The sequence below is a fragment of the Oncorhynchus clarkii genome, chromosome 9 (genome assembly GCF_045791955.1).
Source record: "Oncorhynchus clarkii lewisi isolate Uvic-CL-2024 chromosome 9, UVic_Ocla_1.0, whole genome shotgun sequence".
In the NCBI taxonomy this organism is placed as follows: domain Eukaryota; kingdom Metazoa; phylum Chordata; class Actinopteri; order Salmoniformes; family Salmonidae; genus Oncorhynchus; species Oncorhynchus clarkii.
In genome coordinates this window covers 35902812-35923399 of record NC_092155.1, presented here as the reverse complement: position 1 = coordinate 35923399, position 20588 = coordinate 35902812, and the positions used below count along the sequence as shown (strand labels likewise).

General features: G+C 45.8%; 1 protein-coding gene across 4 annotated transcripts in view; it reads right to left on the bottom strand.

Annotated features, from left to right (window-relative positions):
* LOC139416228 (bromodomain and PHD finger containing, 1) overlaps window positions 1–20577 on the bottom strand; it is a 49699-nt gene extending 29122 nt beyond the window's left edge. For 3 of the 4 annotated variants that reach the window (XM_071164645.1, XM_071164646.1, XM_071164647.1), the window contains exons 1-2: window positions 15797–20577; window positions 13785–14572 (exon numbers count right to left, since the gene is read on the bottom strand). In XM_071164645.1, the coding sequence (XP_071020746.1) occupies window positions 13785–14527 (743 nt within the window). In that variant the 5' untranslated portion in view covers window positions 14528–14572; window positions 15797–20577. Of the gene's footprint in view, window positions 1–13442; window positions 13519–13784; window positions 14573–15796 lie in introns of those variants that run through there. The other variant, XM_071164648.1, reaches the window with a different exon arrangement.
* Window positions 20578–20588: the final 11 nt, after the last annotated feature.

Sequence of the window (20588 nt, the reverse complement as noted above, 5' to 3'; positions counted from 1 at the left end):
TCATGTGGTACTGTGACTGACTGACCTGAAGTAGGATGAGTGTCGTGTTGTACTGTGACTGACCTGTAGCAGGATGAGTGTCGTGTAGTACTGTGACTGACCTGTAGTAGGATGAGTGTCATGTGGCACTGTGACTGACATGTAGTAGGATGAGTGTCGTGTGGTACTGCGACTGACCTGTAGTAGGATGAGTGTCTTGTGGTACTGCGACTGACCTGTAGTAGGATGAGTGTCGCGTGGTGCTGTGACTGACTGACCTGTAGAAGGATGAGTGTCGTGTGGTACTGTGACTGACCTGTAGTAGGATGAGTGTCGTGTGGTACTGTGACTGACTGTCCAGTAGTAGGATGAGTGTCGTGTGGTACTGTGAATGACCTGTAGAAGGATGAGTGTCGTGTGGTACTGTGACTGACTGACCTGTAGTAGGATGAGTGTCGTGTGGGACTGTGAATGACCTGTAGAAGGATGAGTGTCGTGTGGGACTGTGAATGACCTGTAAAAGGATGAGTGTCATGTGTTACTGTGACTGACCTGTAGTAGGATGAGTGTCATGTGGTACTGTGACTAACTGACCAGTAGTAGGATGAGTGTCGTGTGGTACTGTGACTGACCTGTAGTAGGATGAGTGTCATGTGGTACTGTGACTGACTGACCAGTAGTAGGATGAGTGTCTTGTGGTACTGTGACTGTCCAGTAGTAGGATGAGTGTCGTGTGGTACTGTGACTGACTGTCCAGTAGTAGGATGAGTGTCGTGTGGTACTGTGACTGACCTGTAGAAGGATGAGTGTCGTGTGGTACTGTGACTGACCTGTAGAAGGATGAGTGTCATGTGTTACTGTGACAGACCTGTAGTAGGATGAGTGTCATGTGGTACTGTGACTGACTGTCCAGTAGTAGGATGAGTGTCGTGTGTGACTGACCTGTAGTAGGATGAGTGTCGTGTTGTACTGTGACTGACCTGTAGCAGGATGAGTGTCGTGTAGTACTGTGACTGACCTGTAGTAGGATGAGTGTCGTGTGGTACTGTGACTGACCTGTAGTAGGATGAGTGTCATGTGGTACTGTGACTGACTGACCTGAAGTAGGATGAGTGTTGTGTTGTACTGTGACTGACTGACCTGTAGTAGGATGAGTGTGTGTGGTACTGTGACTGACTGTCCAGTAGTAGGATGAGTGTCGTGTGGTACTGTGACTGACCTGTAGAAGGATGAGTGTTGTGTGGTACTGTGACTGACCTGTAGAAGGATGAGTGTCATGTGTTACTGTGACAGACCTGTAGTAGGATGAGTGTCATGTGGTACTGTGACTAACTGACCAGTAGTAGGATGAGTGTCGTGTGGTACTGTGACTGACCTGTAGTAGGATGAGTGTCGTGTGGTACTGCGACTGACCTGTAGTAGGATGAGTGTGGTGTGGTACTGTGACTGAGCTGTAGTATGATGAGTATCATGTGGTACTGTAACTGACCTGTAGTAGGATGAGTGTCGTATGGTACTGTGACTGACTGAGCTGTAGTAGGATGAGTGTTGTGTAGTACTGTGACTGACTGAGCTGTAGTAGGATGAGTGTCGTGTGGTATTGCGACTGACCTGTAGTAGGATGAGTGTTGTGTGGTATTGTGACTGACCTGTAGTAGGAGGAGTGTCATGTGGTACTGTGACTGACTGACCTGTAGTAGGATGAGTGTCGTGTGGAACTGTGACTGACTGACATGTAGTAGGATGAGTGTCGTGTGTGGGACTGTGAATGACCTTTAGTAGGATGAGTGCCGTGTGGTACTGTGACTGACTGACCTGTAGTAGGATGAGTGTCGTGTGGTACTGTGACTGACCTGTAGTAGGATGAGTGTCGTGTGGTACTGTGACTGACTGTCCAGTAGTAGGATGAGTGTCGTGTGTGACTGACCTGTAGAAGGATGAGTGTCGTGTGGTACTGTGACTGACCTGTAGTAGGATGAGTGTCATGTGGTACTGTGACTACCTGACCAGTAGTAGGATGAGTGTCGTGTGGTACAGTGACTGACCTGTAGTAGGATGAGTGTCGTGTGGTACTGTGACTGACCTGTAGTAGGATGAGTGTCGTGTGGAACTGTGACTGACTGACATGTAGTAGGATGAGTGTCGTGTGGGACTGTGAATGACCTGTAGTAGGATGAGTGTCGTGTGGGACTGTGAATGACCTGTAGTAGGATGAGTGTCGTGTGGGACTGTGAATGACCTGTAGAAGGATGAGTGTCGTGTGGTACTGTGACTGACTGTCCAGTAGTAGGATGAGTGTCGTGTGTGACTGACCTGTAGTAGGATGAGTGTCGTGTTGTACTGTGACTGACCTGTAGTAGGATGAGTGTCGTGTGGTACTGTGACTGACCTGTAGTAGGATGAGTGTCATGTGGTACTGTGACTGACTGACCTGAAGTAGGATGAGTGTTGTGTTGTACTGTGACTGACCTGTAGCAGGATGAGTGTCGTGTAGTACTGTGACTGACCTGTAGTAGGATGAGTGTCGTGTGGTACTGCGACTGACCTGTAGTAGGATGAGTGTCTTGTGGTACTGCGACTGACCTGTAGTAGGATGAGTGTCGTGTGGTGCTGTGACTGACTGACCTGTAGAAGGATGAGTGTCATGTGGTACTGCGACTGACTGACCTGTAGTAGGATGAGAATCATGTAGTACTGTGACTGACCTGTAGTAGGATGAGTGTCGTGTGTTACTGCGAATGACTGACCTGTAGAAGGATGAGTGTTGTGTGGTACTGTGACTGACCTGTAGAAGGATGAGTGTTGTGTGGTACTGTGACTGACCTGTAGAAGGATGAGTGTCATGTGTTACTGTGACTGACCTGTAGTAGGATGAGTGTCGTGTGGTACTGTGACTGACCTGTAGTAGGATGAGTGTCATGTGGTACTGTGACTGACTGACCTGAAGTAGGATGAGTGTTGTGTTGTACTGTGACTGACTGACCTGTAGTAGGATGAGTGTGTGTGGTACTGTGACTGACTGTCCAGTAGTAGGATGAGTGTCGTGTGGTACTGTGACTGACCTGTAGAAGGATGAGTGTTGTGTGGTACTGTGACTGACCTGTAGAAGGATGAGTGTCATGTGTTACTGTGACAGACCTGTAGTAGGATGAGTGTCATGTGGTACTGTGACTAACTGACCAGTAGTAGGATGAGTGTCGTGTGGTACTGTGACTGACCTGTAGTAGGATGAGTGTCATGTGTTACTGTGACTGACCTGTAGTAGGATGAGTGTCGTGTGGTACTGTGACTGACCTGTAGTAGGATGAGTGTCATGTGGTACTGTGACTGACTGACCTGAAGTAGGATGAGTGTTGTGTTGTACTGTGACTGACTGACCTGTAGTAGGATGAGTGTGTGTGGTACTGTGACTGACTGTCCAGTAGTAGGATGAGTGTCGTGTGGTACTGTGACTGACCTGTAGAAGGATGAGTGCTGTGTGGTACTGTGACTGACCTGTAGAAGGATGAGTGTCATGTGTTACTGTGACAGACCTGTAGTAGGATGAGTGTCATGTGGTACTGTGACTAACTGACCAGTAGTAGGATGAGTGTCGTGTGGTACTGTGACTGACCTGTAGTAGGATGAGTGTCGTGTGGTACTGCGACTGACCTGTAGTAGGATGAGTGTGGTGTGGTACTGTGACTGAGCTGTAGTATGATGAGTATCATGTGGTACTGTAACTGACCTGTAGTAGGATGAGTGTTGTGTAGTACTGTGACTGACTGAGCTGTAGTAGGATGAGTGTCGTGTGGTATTGCGACTGACCTGTAGTAGGATGAGTGTCGTGTGGTATTGTGACTGACCTGTAGTAGGAGGAGTGTCATGTGGTACTGTGACTGACTGACCTGTAGTAGGATGAGTGTCGTGTGGAACTGTGACTGACTGACATGTAGTAGGATGAGTGTCGTGTGTGGGACTGTGAATGACCTTTAGTAGGATGAGTGCCGTGTGGTACTGTGACTGACTGACCTGTAGTAGGATGAGTGTCGTGTGGTACTGTGACTGACCTGTAGTAGGATGAGTGTCGTGTGGTACTGTGACTGACTGTCCAGTAGTAGGATGAGTGTCGTGTGTGACTGACCTGTAGAAGGATGAGTGTCGTGTGGTACTGTGACTGACCTGTAGCAGGATGAGTGTCGTGTAGTACTGTGACTGACCTGTAGTAGGATGAGTGTCGTGTTGTACTGTGACTGACCTGTAGCAGGATGAGTGTCGTGTAGTACTGTGACTGACCTGTAGTAGGATGAGTGTCGTGTGGTACTGTGACTGACCTGTAGTAGGATGAGTGTCATGTGGTACTGTGACTGACTGACCAGTAGTAGGATGAGTGTCGTGTGGTACTGTGACTGACCTGTAGTAGGATAAGTGTCGTGTGGTACTGCGACTGACCTGTAGTAGGATGAGTGTGGTGTGGTACTGTGACTGAGCTGTAGTATGATGAGTATCATGTGGTACTGTAACTGACCTGTAGTAGGATGAGTGTCGTATGGTACTGTGACTGACTGAGCTGTAGTAGGATGAGTGTTGTGTAGTACTGTGACTGACTGAGCTGTAGTAGGATGAGTGTCGTGTGGTATTGCGACTGACCTGTAGTAGGATGAGTGTCGTGTGGTATTGTGACTGACCTGTAGTAGGAGGAGTGTCATGTGGTACTATGACTGACTGACCTGTAGTAGGATGAGTGTCGTGTGGAACTGTGACTGACTGACATGTAGTAGGATGAGTGTCGTGTGTGTGGGACTGTGAATGACCTTTAGTAGGATGAGTGCCGTGTGGTACTGTGACTGACTGACCTGTAGTAGGATGAGTGTCGTGTGGTACTGTGACTGACCTGTAGTAGGATGAGTGTCGTGTGGTACTGTGACTGACTGTCCAGTAGTAGGATGAGTGTCGTGTGTGACTGACCTGTAGAAGGATGAGTGTCGTGTGGTACTGTGACTGACCTGTAGCAGGATGAGTGTCGTGTAGTACTGTGACTGACCTGTAGTAGGATGAGTGTCGTGTTGTACTGTGACTGACCTGTAGCAGGATGAGTGTCGTGTAGTACTGTGACTGACCTGTAGTAGGATGAGTGTCGTGTGGTACTGCGACTGACCTGTAGTAGGATGAGTGTCTTGTGGTACTGCGACTGACCTGTAGTAGGATGAGTGTCGTGTGGTGCTGTGACTGACTGACCTGTAGAAGGATGAGTGTCATGTGGTACTGCGACTGACTGACCTGTAGTAGGATGAGAATCATGTAGTACTGTGACTGACCTGTAGTAGGATGAGTGTCGTGTGTTACTGCGAATGACTGACCTGTAGAAGGATGAGTGTTGTGTGGTACTGTGACTGACCTGTAGAAGGATGAGTGTTGTGTGGTACTGTGACTGACCTGTAGAAGGATGAGTGTCATGTGTTACTGTGACTGACCTGTAGTAGGATGAGTGTCGTGTGGTACTGTGACTGACCTGTAGTAGGATGAGTGTCATGTGGTACTGTGACTGACTGACCTGAAGTAGGATGAGTGTTGTGTTGTACTGTGACTGACTGACCTGTAGTAGGATGAGTGTGTGTGGTACTGTGACTGACTGTCCAGTAGTAGGATGAGTGTCGTGTGGTACTGTGACTGACCTGTAGAAGGATGAGTGTTGTGTGGTACTGTGACTGACCTGTAGAAGGATGAGTGTCATGTGTTACTGTGACAGACCTGTAGTAGGATGAGTGTCATGTGGTACTGTGACTAACTGACCAGTAGTAGGATGAGTGTCGTGTGGTACTGTGACTGACCTGTAGTAGGATGAGTGTCATGTGTTACTGTGACTGACCTGTAGTAGGATGAGTGTCGTGTGGTACTGTGACTGACCTGTAGTAGGATGAGTGTCATGTGGTACTGTGACTGACTGACCTGAAGTAGGATGAGTGTTGTGTTGTACTGTGACTGACTGACCTGTAGTAGGATGAGTGTGTGTGGTACTGTGACTGACTGTCCAGTAGTAGGATGAGTGTCGTGTGGTACTGTGACTGACCTGTAGAAGGATGAGTGTTGTGTGGTACTGTGACTGACCTGTAGAAGGATGAGTGTCATGTGTTACTGTGACAGACCTGTAGTAGGATGAGTGTCGTGTAGTACTGTGACTGACCTGTAGTAGGATGAGTGTCGTGTGGTACTGCGACTGACCTGTAGTAGGATGAGTGTCTTGTGGTACTGCGACTGACCTGTAGTAGGATGAGTGTCGTGTGGTACTGCGACTGACCTGTAGTAGGATGAGTGTGGTGTGGTACTGTGACTGAGCTGTAGTATGATGAGTATCATGTGGTACTGTAACTGACCTGTAGTAGGATGAGTGTTGTGTAGTACTGTGACTGACTGAGCTGTAGTAGGATGAGTGTCGTGTGGTATTGCGACTGACCTGTAGTAGGATGAGTGTCGTGTGGTATTGTGACTGACCTGTAGTAGGAGGAGTGTCATGTGGTACTGTGACTGACTAACCTGTAGTAGGATGAGTGTCGTGTGGAACTGTGACTGACTGACATGTAGTAGGATGAGTGTCGTGTGTGGGACTGTGAATGACCTTTAGTAGGATGAGTGCCGTGTGGTACTGTGACTGACTGACCTGTAGTAGGATGAGTGTCGTGTGGTACTGTGACTGACCTGTAGTAGGATGAGTGTCGTGTGGTACTGTGACTGACTGTCCAGTAGTAGGATGAGTGTCGTGTGTGACTGACCTGTAGAAGGATGAGTGTCGTGTGGTACTGTGACTGACCTGTAGCAGGATGAGTGTCGTGTAGTACTGTGACTGACCTGTAGTAGGATGAGTGTCGTGTTGTACTGTGACTGACCTGTAGCAGGATGAGTGTCGTGTAGTACTGTGACTGACCTGTAGTAGGATGAGTGTCGTGTGGTACTGTGACTGACCTGTAGTAGGATGAGTGTCATGTGGTACTGTGACTGACTGACCTGAAGTAGGATGAGTGTTGTGTTGTACTGTGACTGACTGACCTGTAGTAGGATGAGTGTGTGTGGTACTGTGACTGACTGTCCAGTAGTAGGATGAGTGTCGTGTGGTACTGTGACTGACCTGTAGAAGGATGAGTGTTGTGTGGTACTGTGACTGACCTGTAGAAGGATGAGTGTCATGTGTTACTGTGACAGACCTGTAGTAGGATGAGTGTCATGTGGTACTGTGACTAACTGACCAGTAGTAGGATGAGTGTCGTGTGGTACTGTGACTGACCTGTAGTAGGATGAGTGTCATGTGTTACTGTGACTGACCTGTAGTAGGATGAGTGTCGTGTGGTACTGTGACTGACCTGTAGTAGGATGAGTGTCATGTGGTACTGTGACTGACTGACCTGAAGTAGGATGAGTGTTGTGTTGTACTGTGACTGACTGACCTGTAGTAGGATGAGTGTGTGTGGTACTGTGACTGACTGTCCAGTAGTAGGATGAGTGTCGTGTGGTACTGTGACTGACCTGTAGAAGGATGAGTGTTGTGTGGTACTGTGACTGACCTGTAGAAGGATGAGTGTCATGTGTTACTGTGACAGACCTGTAGTAGGATGAGTGTCATGTGGTACTGTGACTAACTGACCAGTAGTAGGATGAGTGTCGTGTGGTACTGTGACTGACCTGTAGTAGGATAAGTGTCGTGTGGTACTGCGACTGACCTGTAGTAGGATGAGTGTGGTGTGGTACTGTGACTGAGCTGTAGTATGATGAGTATCATGTGGTACTGTAACTGACCTGTAGTAGGATGAGTGTCGTATGGTACTGTGACTGACTGAGCTGTAGTAGGATGAGTGTTGTGTAGTACTGTGACTGACTGAGCTGTAGTAGGATGAGTGTCGTGTGGTATTGCGACTGACCTGTAGTAGGATGAGTGTCGTGTGGTATTGTGACTGACCTGTAGTAGGAGGAGTGTCATGTGGTACTATGACTGACTGACCTGTAGTAGGATGAGTGTCGTGTGGAACTGTGACTGACTGACATGTAGTAGGATGAGTGTCGTGTGTGTGGGACTGTGAATGACCTTTAGTAGGATGAGTGCCGTGTGGTACTGTGACTGACTGACCTGTAGTAGGATGAGTGTCGTGTGGTACTGTGACTGACCTGTAGTAGGATGAGTGTCGTGTGGTACTGTGACTGACTGTCCAGTAGTAGGATGAGTGTCGTGTGTGACTGACCTGTAGAAGGATGAGTGTCGTGTGGTACTGTGACTGACCTGTAGCAGGATGAGTGTCGTGTAGTACTGTGACTGACCTGTAGTAGGATGAGTGTCGTGTTGTACTGTGACTGACCTGTAGCAGGATGAGTGTCGTGTAGTACTGTGACTGACCTGTAGTAGGATGAGTGTCGTGTGGTACTGCGACTGACCTGTAGTAGGATGAGTGTCTTGTGGTACTGCGACTGACCTGTAGTAGGATGAGTGTCGTGTGGTGCTGTGACTGACTGACCTGTAGAAGGATGAGTGTCATGTGGTACTGCGACTGACTGACCTGTAGTAGGATGAGAATCATGTAGTACTGTGACTGACCTGTAGTAGGATGAGTGTCGTGTGTTACTGCGAATGACTGACCTGTAGAAGGATGAGTGTTGTGTGGTACTGTGACTGACCTGTAGAAGGATGAGTGTTGTGTGGTACTGTGACTGACCTGTAGAAGGATGAGTGTCATGTGTTACTGTGACTGACCTGTAGTAGGATGAGTGTCGTGTGGTACTGTGACTGACCTGTAGTAGGATGAGTGTCATGTGGTACTGTGACTGACTGACCTGAAGTAGGATGAGTGTTGTGTTGTACTGTGACTGACTGACCTGTAGTAGGATGAGTGTGTGTGGTACTGTGACTGACTGTCCAGTAGTAGGATGAGTGTCGTGTGGTACTGTGACTGACCTGTAGAAGGATGAGTGTTGTGTGGTACTGTGACTGACCTGTAGAAGGATGAGTGTCATGTGTTACTGTGACAGACCTGTAGTAGGATGAGTGTCATGTGGTACTGTGACTAACTGACCAGTAGTAGGATGAGTGTCGTGTGGTACTGTGACTGACCTGTAGTAGGATGAGTGTCATGTGTTACTGTGACTGACCTGTAGTAGGATGAGTGTCGTGTGGTACTGTGACTGACCTGTAGTAGGATGAGTGTCATGTGGTACTGTGACTGACTGACCTGAAGTAGGATGAGTGTTGTGTTGTACTGTGACTGACTGACCTGTAGTAGGATGAGTGTGTGTGGTACTGTGACTGACTGTCCAGTAGTAGGATGAGTGTCGTGTGGTACTGTGACTGACCTGTAGAAGGATGAGTGTTGTGTGGTACTGTGACTGACCTGTAGAAGGATGAGTGTCATGTGTTACTGTGACAGACCTGTAGTAGGATGAGTGTCATGTGGTACTGTGACTAACTGACCAGTAGTAGGATGAGTGTCGTGTGGTACTGTGACTGACCTGTAGTAGGATGAGTGTCGTGTGGTACTGCGACTGACCTGTAGTAGGATGAGTGTGGTGTGGTACTGTGAATGAGCTGTAGTATGATGAGTATCATGTGGTACTGTAACTGACCTGTAGTAGGATGAGTGTCGTATGGTACTGTGACTGACTGAGCTGTAGTAGGATGAGTGTTGTGTAGTACTGTGACTGACTGAGCTGTAGTAGGATGAGTGTCGTGTGGTATTGCGACTGACCTGTAGTAGGATGAGTGTCGTGTGGTATTGTGACTGACCTGTAGTAGGAGGAGTGTCATGTGGTACTATGACTGACTGACCTGTAGTAGGATGAGTGTCGTGTGGAACTGTGACTGACTGACATGTAGTAGGATGAGTGTCGTGTGTGTGGGACTGTGAATGACCTTTAGTAGGATGAGTGCCGTGTGGTACTGTGACTGACTGACCTGTAGTAGGATGAGTGTCGTGTGGTACTGTGACTGACCTGTAGTAGGATGAGTGTCGTGTGGTACTGTGAATGACTGTCCAGTAGTAGGATGAGTGTCGTGTGTGACTGACCTGTAGAAGGATGAGTGTCGTGTGGTACTGTGACTGACCTGTAGCAGGATGAGTGTCGTGTAGTACTGTGACTGACCTGTAGTAGGATGAGTGTCGTGTTGTACTGTGACTGACCTGTAGCAGGATGAGTGTCGTGTAGTACTGTGACTGACCTGTAGTAGGATGAGTGTCGTGTGGTACTGCGACTGACCTGTAGTAGGATGAGTGTCTTGTGGTACTGCGACTGACCTGTAGTAGGATGAGTGTCGTGTGGTGCTGTGACTGACTGACCTGTAGAAGGATGAGTGTCATGTGGTACTGCGACTGACTGACCTGTAGTAGGATGAGAATCATGTAGTACTGTGACTGACCTGTAGTAGGATGAGTGTCGTGTGTTACTGCGAATGACTGACCTGTAGAAGGATGAGTGTTGTGTGGTACTGTGACTGACCTGTAGAAGGATGAGTGTTGTGTGGTACTGTGACTGACCTGTAGAAGGATGAGTGTCATGTGTTACTGTGACTGACCTGTAGTAGGATGAGTGTCGTGTGGTACTGTGACTGACCTGTAGTAGGATGAGTGTCATGTGGTACTGTGACTGACTGACCTGAAGTAGGATGAGTGTTGTGTTGTACTGTGACTGACTGACCTGTAGTAGGATGAGTGTGTGTGGTACTGTGACTGACTGTCCAGTAGTAGGATGAGTGTCGTGTGGTACTGTGACTGACCTGTAGAAGGATGAGTGTTGTGTGGTACTGTGACTGACCTGTAGAAGGATGAGTGTCATGTGTTACTGTGACAGACCTGTAGTAGGATGAGTGTCATGTGGTACTGTGACTAACTGACCAGTAGTAGGATGAGTGTCGTGTGGTACTGTGACTGACCTGTAGTAGGATGAGTGTCATGTGTTACTGTGACTGACCTGTAGTAGGATGAGTGTCGTGTGGTACTGTGACTGACCTGTAGTAGGATGAGTGTCATGTGGTACTGTGACTGACTGACCTGAAGTAGGATGAGTGTTGTGTTGTACTGTGACTGACTGACCTGTAGTAGGATGAGTGTGTGTGGTACTGTGACTGACTGTCCAGTAGTAGGATGAGTGTCGTGTGGTACTGTGACTGACCTGTAGAAGGATGAGTGTTGTGTGGTACTGTGACTGACCTGTAGAAGGATGAGTGTCATGTGTTACTGTGACAGACCTGTAGTAGGATGAGTGTCATGTGGTACTGTGACTAACTGACCAGTAGTAGGATGAGTGTCGTGTGGTACTGTGACTGACCTGTAGTAGGATGAGTGTCGTGTGGTACTGCGACTGACCTGTAGTAGGATGAGTGTGGTGTGGTACTGTGAATGAGCTGTAGTATGATGAGTATCATGTGGTACTGTAACTGACCTGTAGTAGGATGAGTGTCGTATGGTACTGTGACTGACTGAGCTGTAGTAGGATGAGTGTTGTGTAGTACTGTAACTGACTGAGCTGTAGTAGGTGGAGTGTCGTGTGGTATTGCGACTGACCTGTAGTAGGATGAGTGTCGTGTGGTATTGTGACTGACCTGTAGTAGGAGGAGTGTCATGTGGTACTGTGACTGACTGACCTGTAGTAGGATGAGTGTCGTGTGGAACTGTGACTGACTGACATGTAGTAGGATGAGTGTCGTGTGTGGGACTGTGAATGACCTTTAGTAGGATGAGTGCCGTGTGGTACTGTGACTGACTGACCTGTAGTAGGATGAGTGTCGTGTGGTACTGTGACTGACCTGTAGTAGGATGAGTGTCGTGTGGTACTGTGACTGACTGTCCAGTAGTAGGATGAGTGTCGTGTGTGACTGACCTGTAGAAAGATGAGTGTCGTGTGGTACTGTGACTGACCTGTAGTAGGATGAGTGTCATGTGGTACTGTGACTACCTGACCAGTAGTAGGATGAGTGTCGTGTGGTACAGTGACTGACCTGTAGTAGGATGAGTGTCGTGTGGTACTGTGACTGACCTGTAGTAGGATGAGTGTCGTGTGGAACTGTGACTGACTGACATGTAGTAGGATGAGTGTCGTGTGGGACTGTGAATGACCTGTAGTAGGATGAGTGTCGTGTGGGACTGTGAATGACCTGTAGTAGGATGAGTGTCGTGTGGGACTGTGAATGACCTGTAGAAGGATGAGTGTCGTGTGGTACTGTGACTGACTGTCCAGTAGTAGGATGAGTGTCGTGTGTGACTGACCTGTAGTAGGATGAGTGTCGTGTTGTACTGTGACTGACCTGTAGCAGGATGAGTGTCGTGTAGTAATGTAACTGACCTGTAGTAGGATGAGTGTCGTGTGGTACTGTGACTGACCTGTAGTAGGATGAGTGTCATGTGGTACTGTGACTGACTGACCTGAAGTAGGATGAGTGTTGTGTTGTACTGTGACTGACCTGTAGCAGGATGAGTGTCGTGTAGTACTGTGACTGACCTGTAGTAGGATGAGTGTCGTGTGGTACTGCGACTGACCTGTAGTAGGATGAGTGTCTTGTGGTACTGCGACTGACCTGTAGTAGGATGAGTGTCGTGTGGTGCTGTGACAGACTGACCTGTAGAAGGATGAGTGTCATGTGGTACTGCGACTGACTGACCTGTAGTAGGATGAGAATCATGTAGTACTGTGACTGACCTGTAGTAGGATGAGTGTCGTGTGTTACTGCGAATGACTGACCTGTAGAAGGATGAGTGTTGTGTGGTACTGTGACTGACCTGTAGAAGGATGAGTGTTGTGTGGTACTGTGACTGACCTGTAGAAGGATGAGTGTCATGTGTTACTGTGACTGACCTGTAGTAGGATGAGTGTCATGTGGTACTGTGACTAACTGACCAGTAGTAGGATGAGTGTCATGTGGTACTGTGACTGACCTGTAGTAGGATGAGTGTCATGTGGTACTGTGACTGACTGACCAGTATCAGGATGAGTGTCGTGTAGTACTGTGACTGACCTGTAGTAGGATGAGTGTCGTGTGGTACTGTGACTGACCTGTAGTAGGATGAATGTCATGTGGAACTGTGACTGACTGACCTGTAGTAGGATGAATGTCATGTGGAACTGTGACTGACCTGTAGTAGGATGAGTGTCGTGTGGTACTGCGACTGACCTGTAGTAGGATGAGTGTCTTGTGGTACTGCGACTGACCTGTAGTAGGATGAGTGTCGTGTGGTACTGTGACTGACCTGTAGTAGGATGAGTGTCGTGTGGTACTGAGACTGACCTGTAGTAGGGTGAGTGATGTGTGGTACTGCGACTGACCTGTATTAGGATGAGTGTCGTGTGGTACTGTGACTGACTTGTAGTAAAATGAGTGTCGTGTGGTACTGTGACTGACTGACTTGTAGTAGGATGAGTGTCGTGTAGTACTGTGACTGACCTGTAGTAGGATGAGTGTTGTGTGGTACTGTGACTGACCTGTAGTAGGATGAGTGTCGTGTAGTACTGTGACTGACCTGTAGCAGGATGAGTGTCGTGCGGTACTGCGACTGACCTGTCGTAGGATGAGTGTCGTGAGGTACTGTGACTGACCTGTAGAAGGACGAGAGTCGTGTGGTACTGTGACTGACATGAAGAAGGATGAGTGTCGTATGGTACTGTGACTGACCGGAGGTAGGATGAGTGTCATGTGGTACTGTGAATGACCTGTAGTAGGATGAGTGTCGTGTGGTCCTGCGACTGACCTGTAGTAGAATGAGTGTCATGTGGTACTGTGGCTGACCTGTAGTAGGATGAGTGTCGTGTGGTTCTGTGACTGACCTGTAGAAGGATGAGTGTCGTGTGGTACTGTGACTGACCTGTAGTAGGAGGAATGTCTTGTGGGTGCATCAGGCCTCTCTTGGTCCAGCTCTCTGTATACCACCTCAGGCAGTTTGACCACCGGGCCACAGGAAGCACTTTGGTGGTGCGATGATACCTCCTTCTTCTTCTCTTTACTCTTATGCTTCCCAGACTTAGATGTGGCCTTCCCTGCGTTAGCAGCAGGGGTGTCATGCCTGTCCTTGCCGTTGCCACCTGCCTCACTCCCTCCTCCCCCGCTTTCTCCCCCATTACACGCCTCTCCCCCACATCCCCCTCCACCTGAGGATGGAGGGTCTTCGGCCCCGCTGTCGTCCTCCGACACCACGTCGATGTTCTCAAAGATGCTGATGCGGTGGATGCGTCCATGGATCTCCAGCTCCACCATGCGCTGGGCCTGGGCATAGGTCATCGTCTCCCTGCCTGGGGAGTGGGAGCGCTCAGACCGGTTAGGACTCCCCGGGGTGTTCGCTCCCTGCCCGCCCAGCCCCAGCCCACCTCCCTTTCCCACCCCTCCCTCTCCGTCCCCAACCAGGGACACTCGAGGGGGGCGCCCCTTCCTCTTCTTCTGGGGCATGGCCTGCGCAGGCGTTGGGTTGTCATGGTCGTAGTGGTAGAGGTGGTACTCGATGCCGCTGTAGCTCTTGTAGACCTTGCGACAGGTCTTCACGGGGCACTCGTAAGGGGGCTTGGTGGCCCGGAGGTTGTGGCAGAAAGTCTTCACATCAAAGTCCAGCCCCATTGTGCAGATGGCCACTGCTGGGACAGGAGCTGTTCAAGCTTACATCTGAGACACACAGAGACAGATAGACAGAGGGAGAGAGGAGGGGAGATGATGCACCCTGATGTAAATTTTGCACCAATTTCTTTTTGCCATCTCTGACTCCAACATTATTGAAACACAGACATGCCAGTGGGTAGTATTATGTCCATAAAGTAATCAGTCTATGTTGGAAACAATACAGAATGTGTCCATTGCCTTCAGCCCTGTGAAATCCTAAAAGCTATGCCATGTTGTCTTGCAGATTTCAAGGAAACAAGGCCGTCAACAGCAGGCACGTGGCTGGAGAGCTGTCAACTTTACCATGGCACAGCTGCATCCATTTTTCTTGCTAGTTTTAATTATTGCAAATGACATTTTACTTGCAATATTGCTCATCATACCACTTACTTTTCAAATCAAACACATTTCAATCTTAAACTGAAGACAAAAGAAAGGTAGTTAGACAGCTCGATTTGACAGCCGTTTGGAATGTTGGATTACAGATAACAGATGCATTTCAAGGTTGATTCAACCAGAAGCTGTCTATCAATCAAAAAGCAAACTTCTAAAAACCTGGACATAGACTCCACTCTCACGGGAATAAAAATATTTACCTGAGGTTCCATATACAACTATGGCAAAGTAATCAACGTAATCTATTTTTGTTTGTTTAGCCTATGATTTGGATAGCGCAATCTCATGACATGTTCCATTCACTTGCTCAAAGATCCAAGGAATGTGTAGCAGCTAGCTTGCAACTATTGTTGGGAGTTTTCAGCAAAATGATACTTTTGTATCTATAGAAGCCTGAGAAACATTGTAACCAATCGTATAGGTTACAACAACTCGAGGTGATGCATTGTAACAGACAGCTCCAGTTATGGGACACATTCAGCTTGCTACAATGTTTCCCTCCACAATGTTTAGACCTCACCCTGATCAGCCACTACAATATAACACTCTGTGGTCACCTGATCGCTACCTATTCATGTAACTAAATAAAAACCTACAGTTCTACATTCACTACTAGGGAAAGATAAATAGACAATCATTATGATAAGGTGGCACTCAGAATCCTGGGTTTTCGTATCTTGCTAAAGGATCTGAAACGATTCGAAAAGCAAATTGTAACAAAAATCAAAGCACAAATAATTACAATTTACAAAATTCATAAAATACCTTAAGCCTATTTATCTGTAGACACCACGAATACATAGCCAATCTAGCTCTGAATTAATAAACACTTACTACTCAGGGCTCCTGGAAGCTAGGGTGCTGCAAAATTTCTCACTCCAGCTCGGTAAATGGGACGATTGCAGATCGATGTATTAATCCTATAAAACCCAATATGATCATGAGAAATGTGGGGTAAATGGTTTAAAAACAACACAATATCCTAGTTATTTCATTGTGATGGTATTAATTCAGGAACTCCAACGAACAAAAGCGGCAGCCACTGCTGTACGCCATAGGCGCGTGTGGGCACTTTCGTCAAATAGAGTATTTGTTCTTTGGTGCTTTTGTCGAAATAAGGGCCTAATTTCGATGTGTACCATTCTTTTGTGTTTGAGGAAGATGCAATTTTGAAACTCGAAGGACGCCTAGTCAAGTGGCGTCCCATTTTCACCATTAAAAGGTAATTCGCTTCCTTTTGTTGTTCTTTTTCTGTGTGGCGAATCTAATGATCCGTTTCGCAACTTTTAATATACATCTGGATAAATGTGCACTTTAAAGAATTTCCAAAGACGAAAAACATGGGGATAAAATAGGCTGTATTACATTTTATTAACACGTCTAAGATCATGTTTTTTTTAAATTTCGTATTTATTTGTGTCATTTGCGAATCTGCCAATATGGAAACGTGAATCATAAAAGGAGGGCTTGCGCCATAAATTTGAATATGAAAAATCATAGATCAGTTCACACGTGCCTGATAGTTTTGAAATGTATTATTTGATCAGTCTAGCCTGGCAAAGGGACATTATTTATTAAATATCATAATGCTACAGTCAAATAGGTACTGAACAAAAATATAAATGCAACATTTCAAAGAATTTACTGAGTTACAGTTCATTGAAGGAAATTAGTAAAATTAAATAAATGAATTAGGCCCTAATCTATGTATTTAACATGACTGGGCAGGGGCACAGCCATGGGTGGGGCGGGAGGGTATAGGCCCACCCACTTAGGAGCCAGGTCCACCCACTGGGAAGCCAGTCCCAGCAAATCAGAATGAGTTTTTCACAACAAAAGGGCGTTATCACAACCAGAAATACTCAGCAGCTTTTTGTTCAGTATACATTTTCATTTTCATTGTTAGGTTAGATTACTCGTTGGATATTACTACATTGTCGGAACTAGAAGCACACGCATTTCGCTACACTCACATTAACATCTGCTAACCATGTGTATGTGACAAATAAAATGTGATTTTGATTTACAGACTATGTCTTTTGGAAAATATGTTTATTTATAGGCTCCCGAGTGGCACAGCAGTCTAAGGCACTGCATCTCAGTGCTAGAGGTGTCACTACAGACCCTGGTTTGATTCCAGGCTGTGTCATAACCAGCCGTGTTTGGGAGTCCCATAGGGCGGTGCATAATTGGCCCAGTGTTGTCTGGGTTTGGCTGTCATTGTAAATTTTGTTCTTAACCGACTTGCCTAATTAAATAAAAATATGGCCAATCATATATACATTACGGTAATTTGACACTTATAAAATAGAATGTAGGCCAAATGTAATAACTGTAATTTTATCATGGCGCTTAATACCGTAATAATAAATCAGGCTGTCAAAAAGTGGAGGTGGGCTGAATTTTCACTGGAGGACCATTTAAAAATCAGACTTTTCTGGAGGAAAGATATTTAGGAATTTAAATATTTAACGTCAGAAACGGTTTCCACGATGCAGAGAGAAAGGGTTGTGTCAGTTGGACTAACCTGGGGAAAAAAGCAATGTCCATAATATGTCCATTCCCCAATAAAGTGTTAATGGAGGTTAAGAAGGGAACCCAATAATTGATCACATCTGTACAGAAATATGGGTTAATTCTTTAATCTTTACAAAAAAATAGCATGAGAGATATTACATAGATCTAGATTATTGAGGAACAAAGGAGAGACATCAACATCAAGCACAAAATAATGTTTATTTCTCTTTAAACATGTACAGTCTGTGATGAGTGCGCTGACTGGGTTGGTAAGGTAATCTAGTGATACATAGCAGGCAGAAGCAATCCGACACAGAGCTTTAGTGCAAGCCTTCCACAATTACAGGCATATTCAATGAGGCAATGTTACTCAGAACTGATAGAAATGCAATGATCAGAACAGGCATTATTCTCTATTCCTCAGAGAACCACATCTGCTCTATATGATCAGTTTCTATGGATCTGAATGTTGCCTCCCAGTGAATATTCGAACAGAGTTATTTCCAAATCTGCTCACTAAGTGTAACAGACAGGGAGGTGTAGCAGTAATGTCAGATACAACGAGTAACAGAGAACAGAAATCTCTTACTACTGCAAGTATTTCACCAAAGCAGACAACTCTGCATTATATCCTATAAAAAGTCCAATTCAAACCGAATTGATGGAATAATATACACCGACGTGAAATCCCAAAACAGTTAAACAAAATATATTAATGACACGAAAACTGTACAATTCACAGCTTGGCAGGACTGGGGTGCTGCAACCTTTCACTGGTGTGGTGGTGGCTGTGACATTTCTAAATGGATGTATAGTAATGATAATCACGGCTGTATGGAAAATAACAGACATGCTCTTCAGTGGTCAGGAGGATAAGGGGCGGGAAGGTTAACCTCATTATGTATAGGTGTGTTGGAACTGATATTATGGGCTATAGTTAGAGCACTGGGCATGTTGTGCAAATCAAGTATCCATCTGGAGTTTACATGCTTCATTCTGAACAGAGAAATCAAACACTCAAAACAATACAGAAAAGCAAGGCTATCATCAATAACCACCTGGGAAATGATACATCATTTATTCATTTCAACAAGGCAATATAATAACACTGCTTGACATGAACATAATCTCATTGAGAAAACAACTCACCCTCTGACAAAGGTTTTATTACTGGAGGGACTCCACTGTATCATCATGTGTGCAGATAAAACACACATCAACTCCCCTTTCATACTTACAGTGGATCCACCTCAGACACACTAGCAGCATCAAAATCAAGCTTAGAAACATAAAACAATGGCAATAATTTAGACAAGTAAATAATAACTGGTGATTGCACTAAAGAAATCCCATAATGTGCCTAATAAAAGGAGAACCATGTTCTTGCCCCAACAGAAAATATTTAGCAGTTGTAACTGCTGTTATCGTTTTCAATGTGATTTGTAACTTAGGTTCAACTAAACGGCAACAAAAGAAACTAGCTCCTGTTGCAGGTTCCTGGGTAAGGCTTGTGGGAAGGCCGCTACGAAAGCTAGGTGGATAGGTGAAATTGCACTAAGTCTTGCTCGGCAAACCTGCCTCTGCTACATTCTTAGCTGGACACTACGGGTTCCCCTCATTCTATAAATATAGAATGAAAAATAAATTGGTCCACCCACTGGGGAAAGCTAATTCTAAGAATTCTAACTATGCCTAGGACACTACCCACTGCCCAATGAGTGAGTTTTGACTTTTAAAAATTGTACATCAACTGTCTGTTTCCACAGGGCAACTGTACATCTCACCTCTATGGCGTTCTAAATGTCACAGGGGTGGGGAGTAAACAAAGATTAAAAACATGATTTTATTACTTGAATAAAAGCATATACTGTGTTAATAGTGCAGTGCTACAAGGGCATTCAATTGTAAACCAAGAAGAAGAAAAAAATAAGACACAAAGCCACCGCAAAATAAAATCTCTTGGTTGCGGAAAGAAAATGCGTACAGAAAAATCAATGTTCAAGGCACTACACTCCTTCAGAGAACTTCACTTTAAAATACAGGTCTCCTGCCCCATCATCTTAAACCATTGAATTTTGATTTCTAATGTAGTGTTTTAAGGTTGACAAAACATTAGTAAACGATAAAAATCAATCTGAAAACATGACTACTTATCGTTTATGACGGATTTGGTGAAAACATCACATTTGTGACCGCTGATATTATAAAGTATGGCTGTGAGTTTAGACAAGACCAAAGCTAAAAGCAGTAGGTACTCAGACACACACAGAACATTTATACTGTACACACGTATACATACACACAGGAAAACTCCCGGTGCTGTATAAAGTATATTGACACGCACACTGGATATTTACAAGCTCACAGGCTATTTACACGTGTGTTGCTCTTTAATAAAGCATCAAACCACAATCTGAGAAGAGTGGAGCAGGATTATCCTGCACATATAAACACTGGAGGGGGTGAGTAGTACAGTCAAGTAGGGACCAGATGCTCCAACACATAAGAGTCGTTCCGTGTCATTTCAGCAAGCCATGACACCCACCATCCCAGATTGTTCTGAAATACTTTCTATAGTTAGAAACCGATAAGATTAGCATACCCGCAACACTATTTTGTTAATAAAAAATGATCTCTGAGAAATTAAGGAAATTGATTGCACCCAAATTAGCCCTTAAAATTGATAGGATTCACGTAATATTCAATACATATAGTACCCAACATCCGATTTGGACCAAACTTCTACCTATCATTGAGTAAGACATGAGGAATCCAATAACATGGTCACCCACAGACCCCCCACACCAATCTCACCCCAACAACAAGTATACAGTATCATTTCTCTATGTCTGACAAGTAGTATGGAGCTGCGGCTTGGATTATTGCTTCTTCATCCCATGTAATGTATTGAAGTAGCTTGTATTACTTACCACAAATTGTGAAAGTACCAGCATTTTCCCACGAGATGCCGCTGTTCCTGCTACTGCCATACCCTTTATTAATTTTGCTGGTTTCTCGTGTTCATTAAATGGATCACAACATTTTATTTTGCAACTTTGGGTAGAACAAAAACAGCTCATGATGAAAATAGATTGTGTGGTCATCCTTC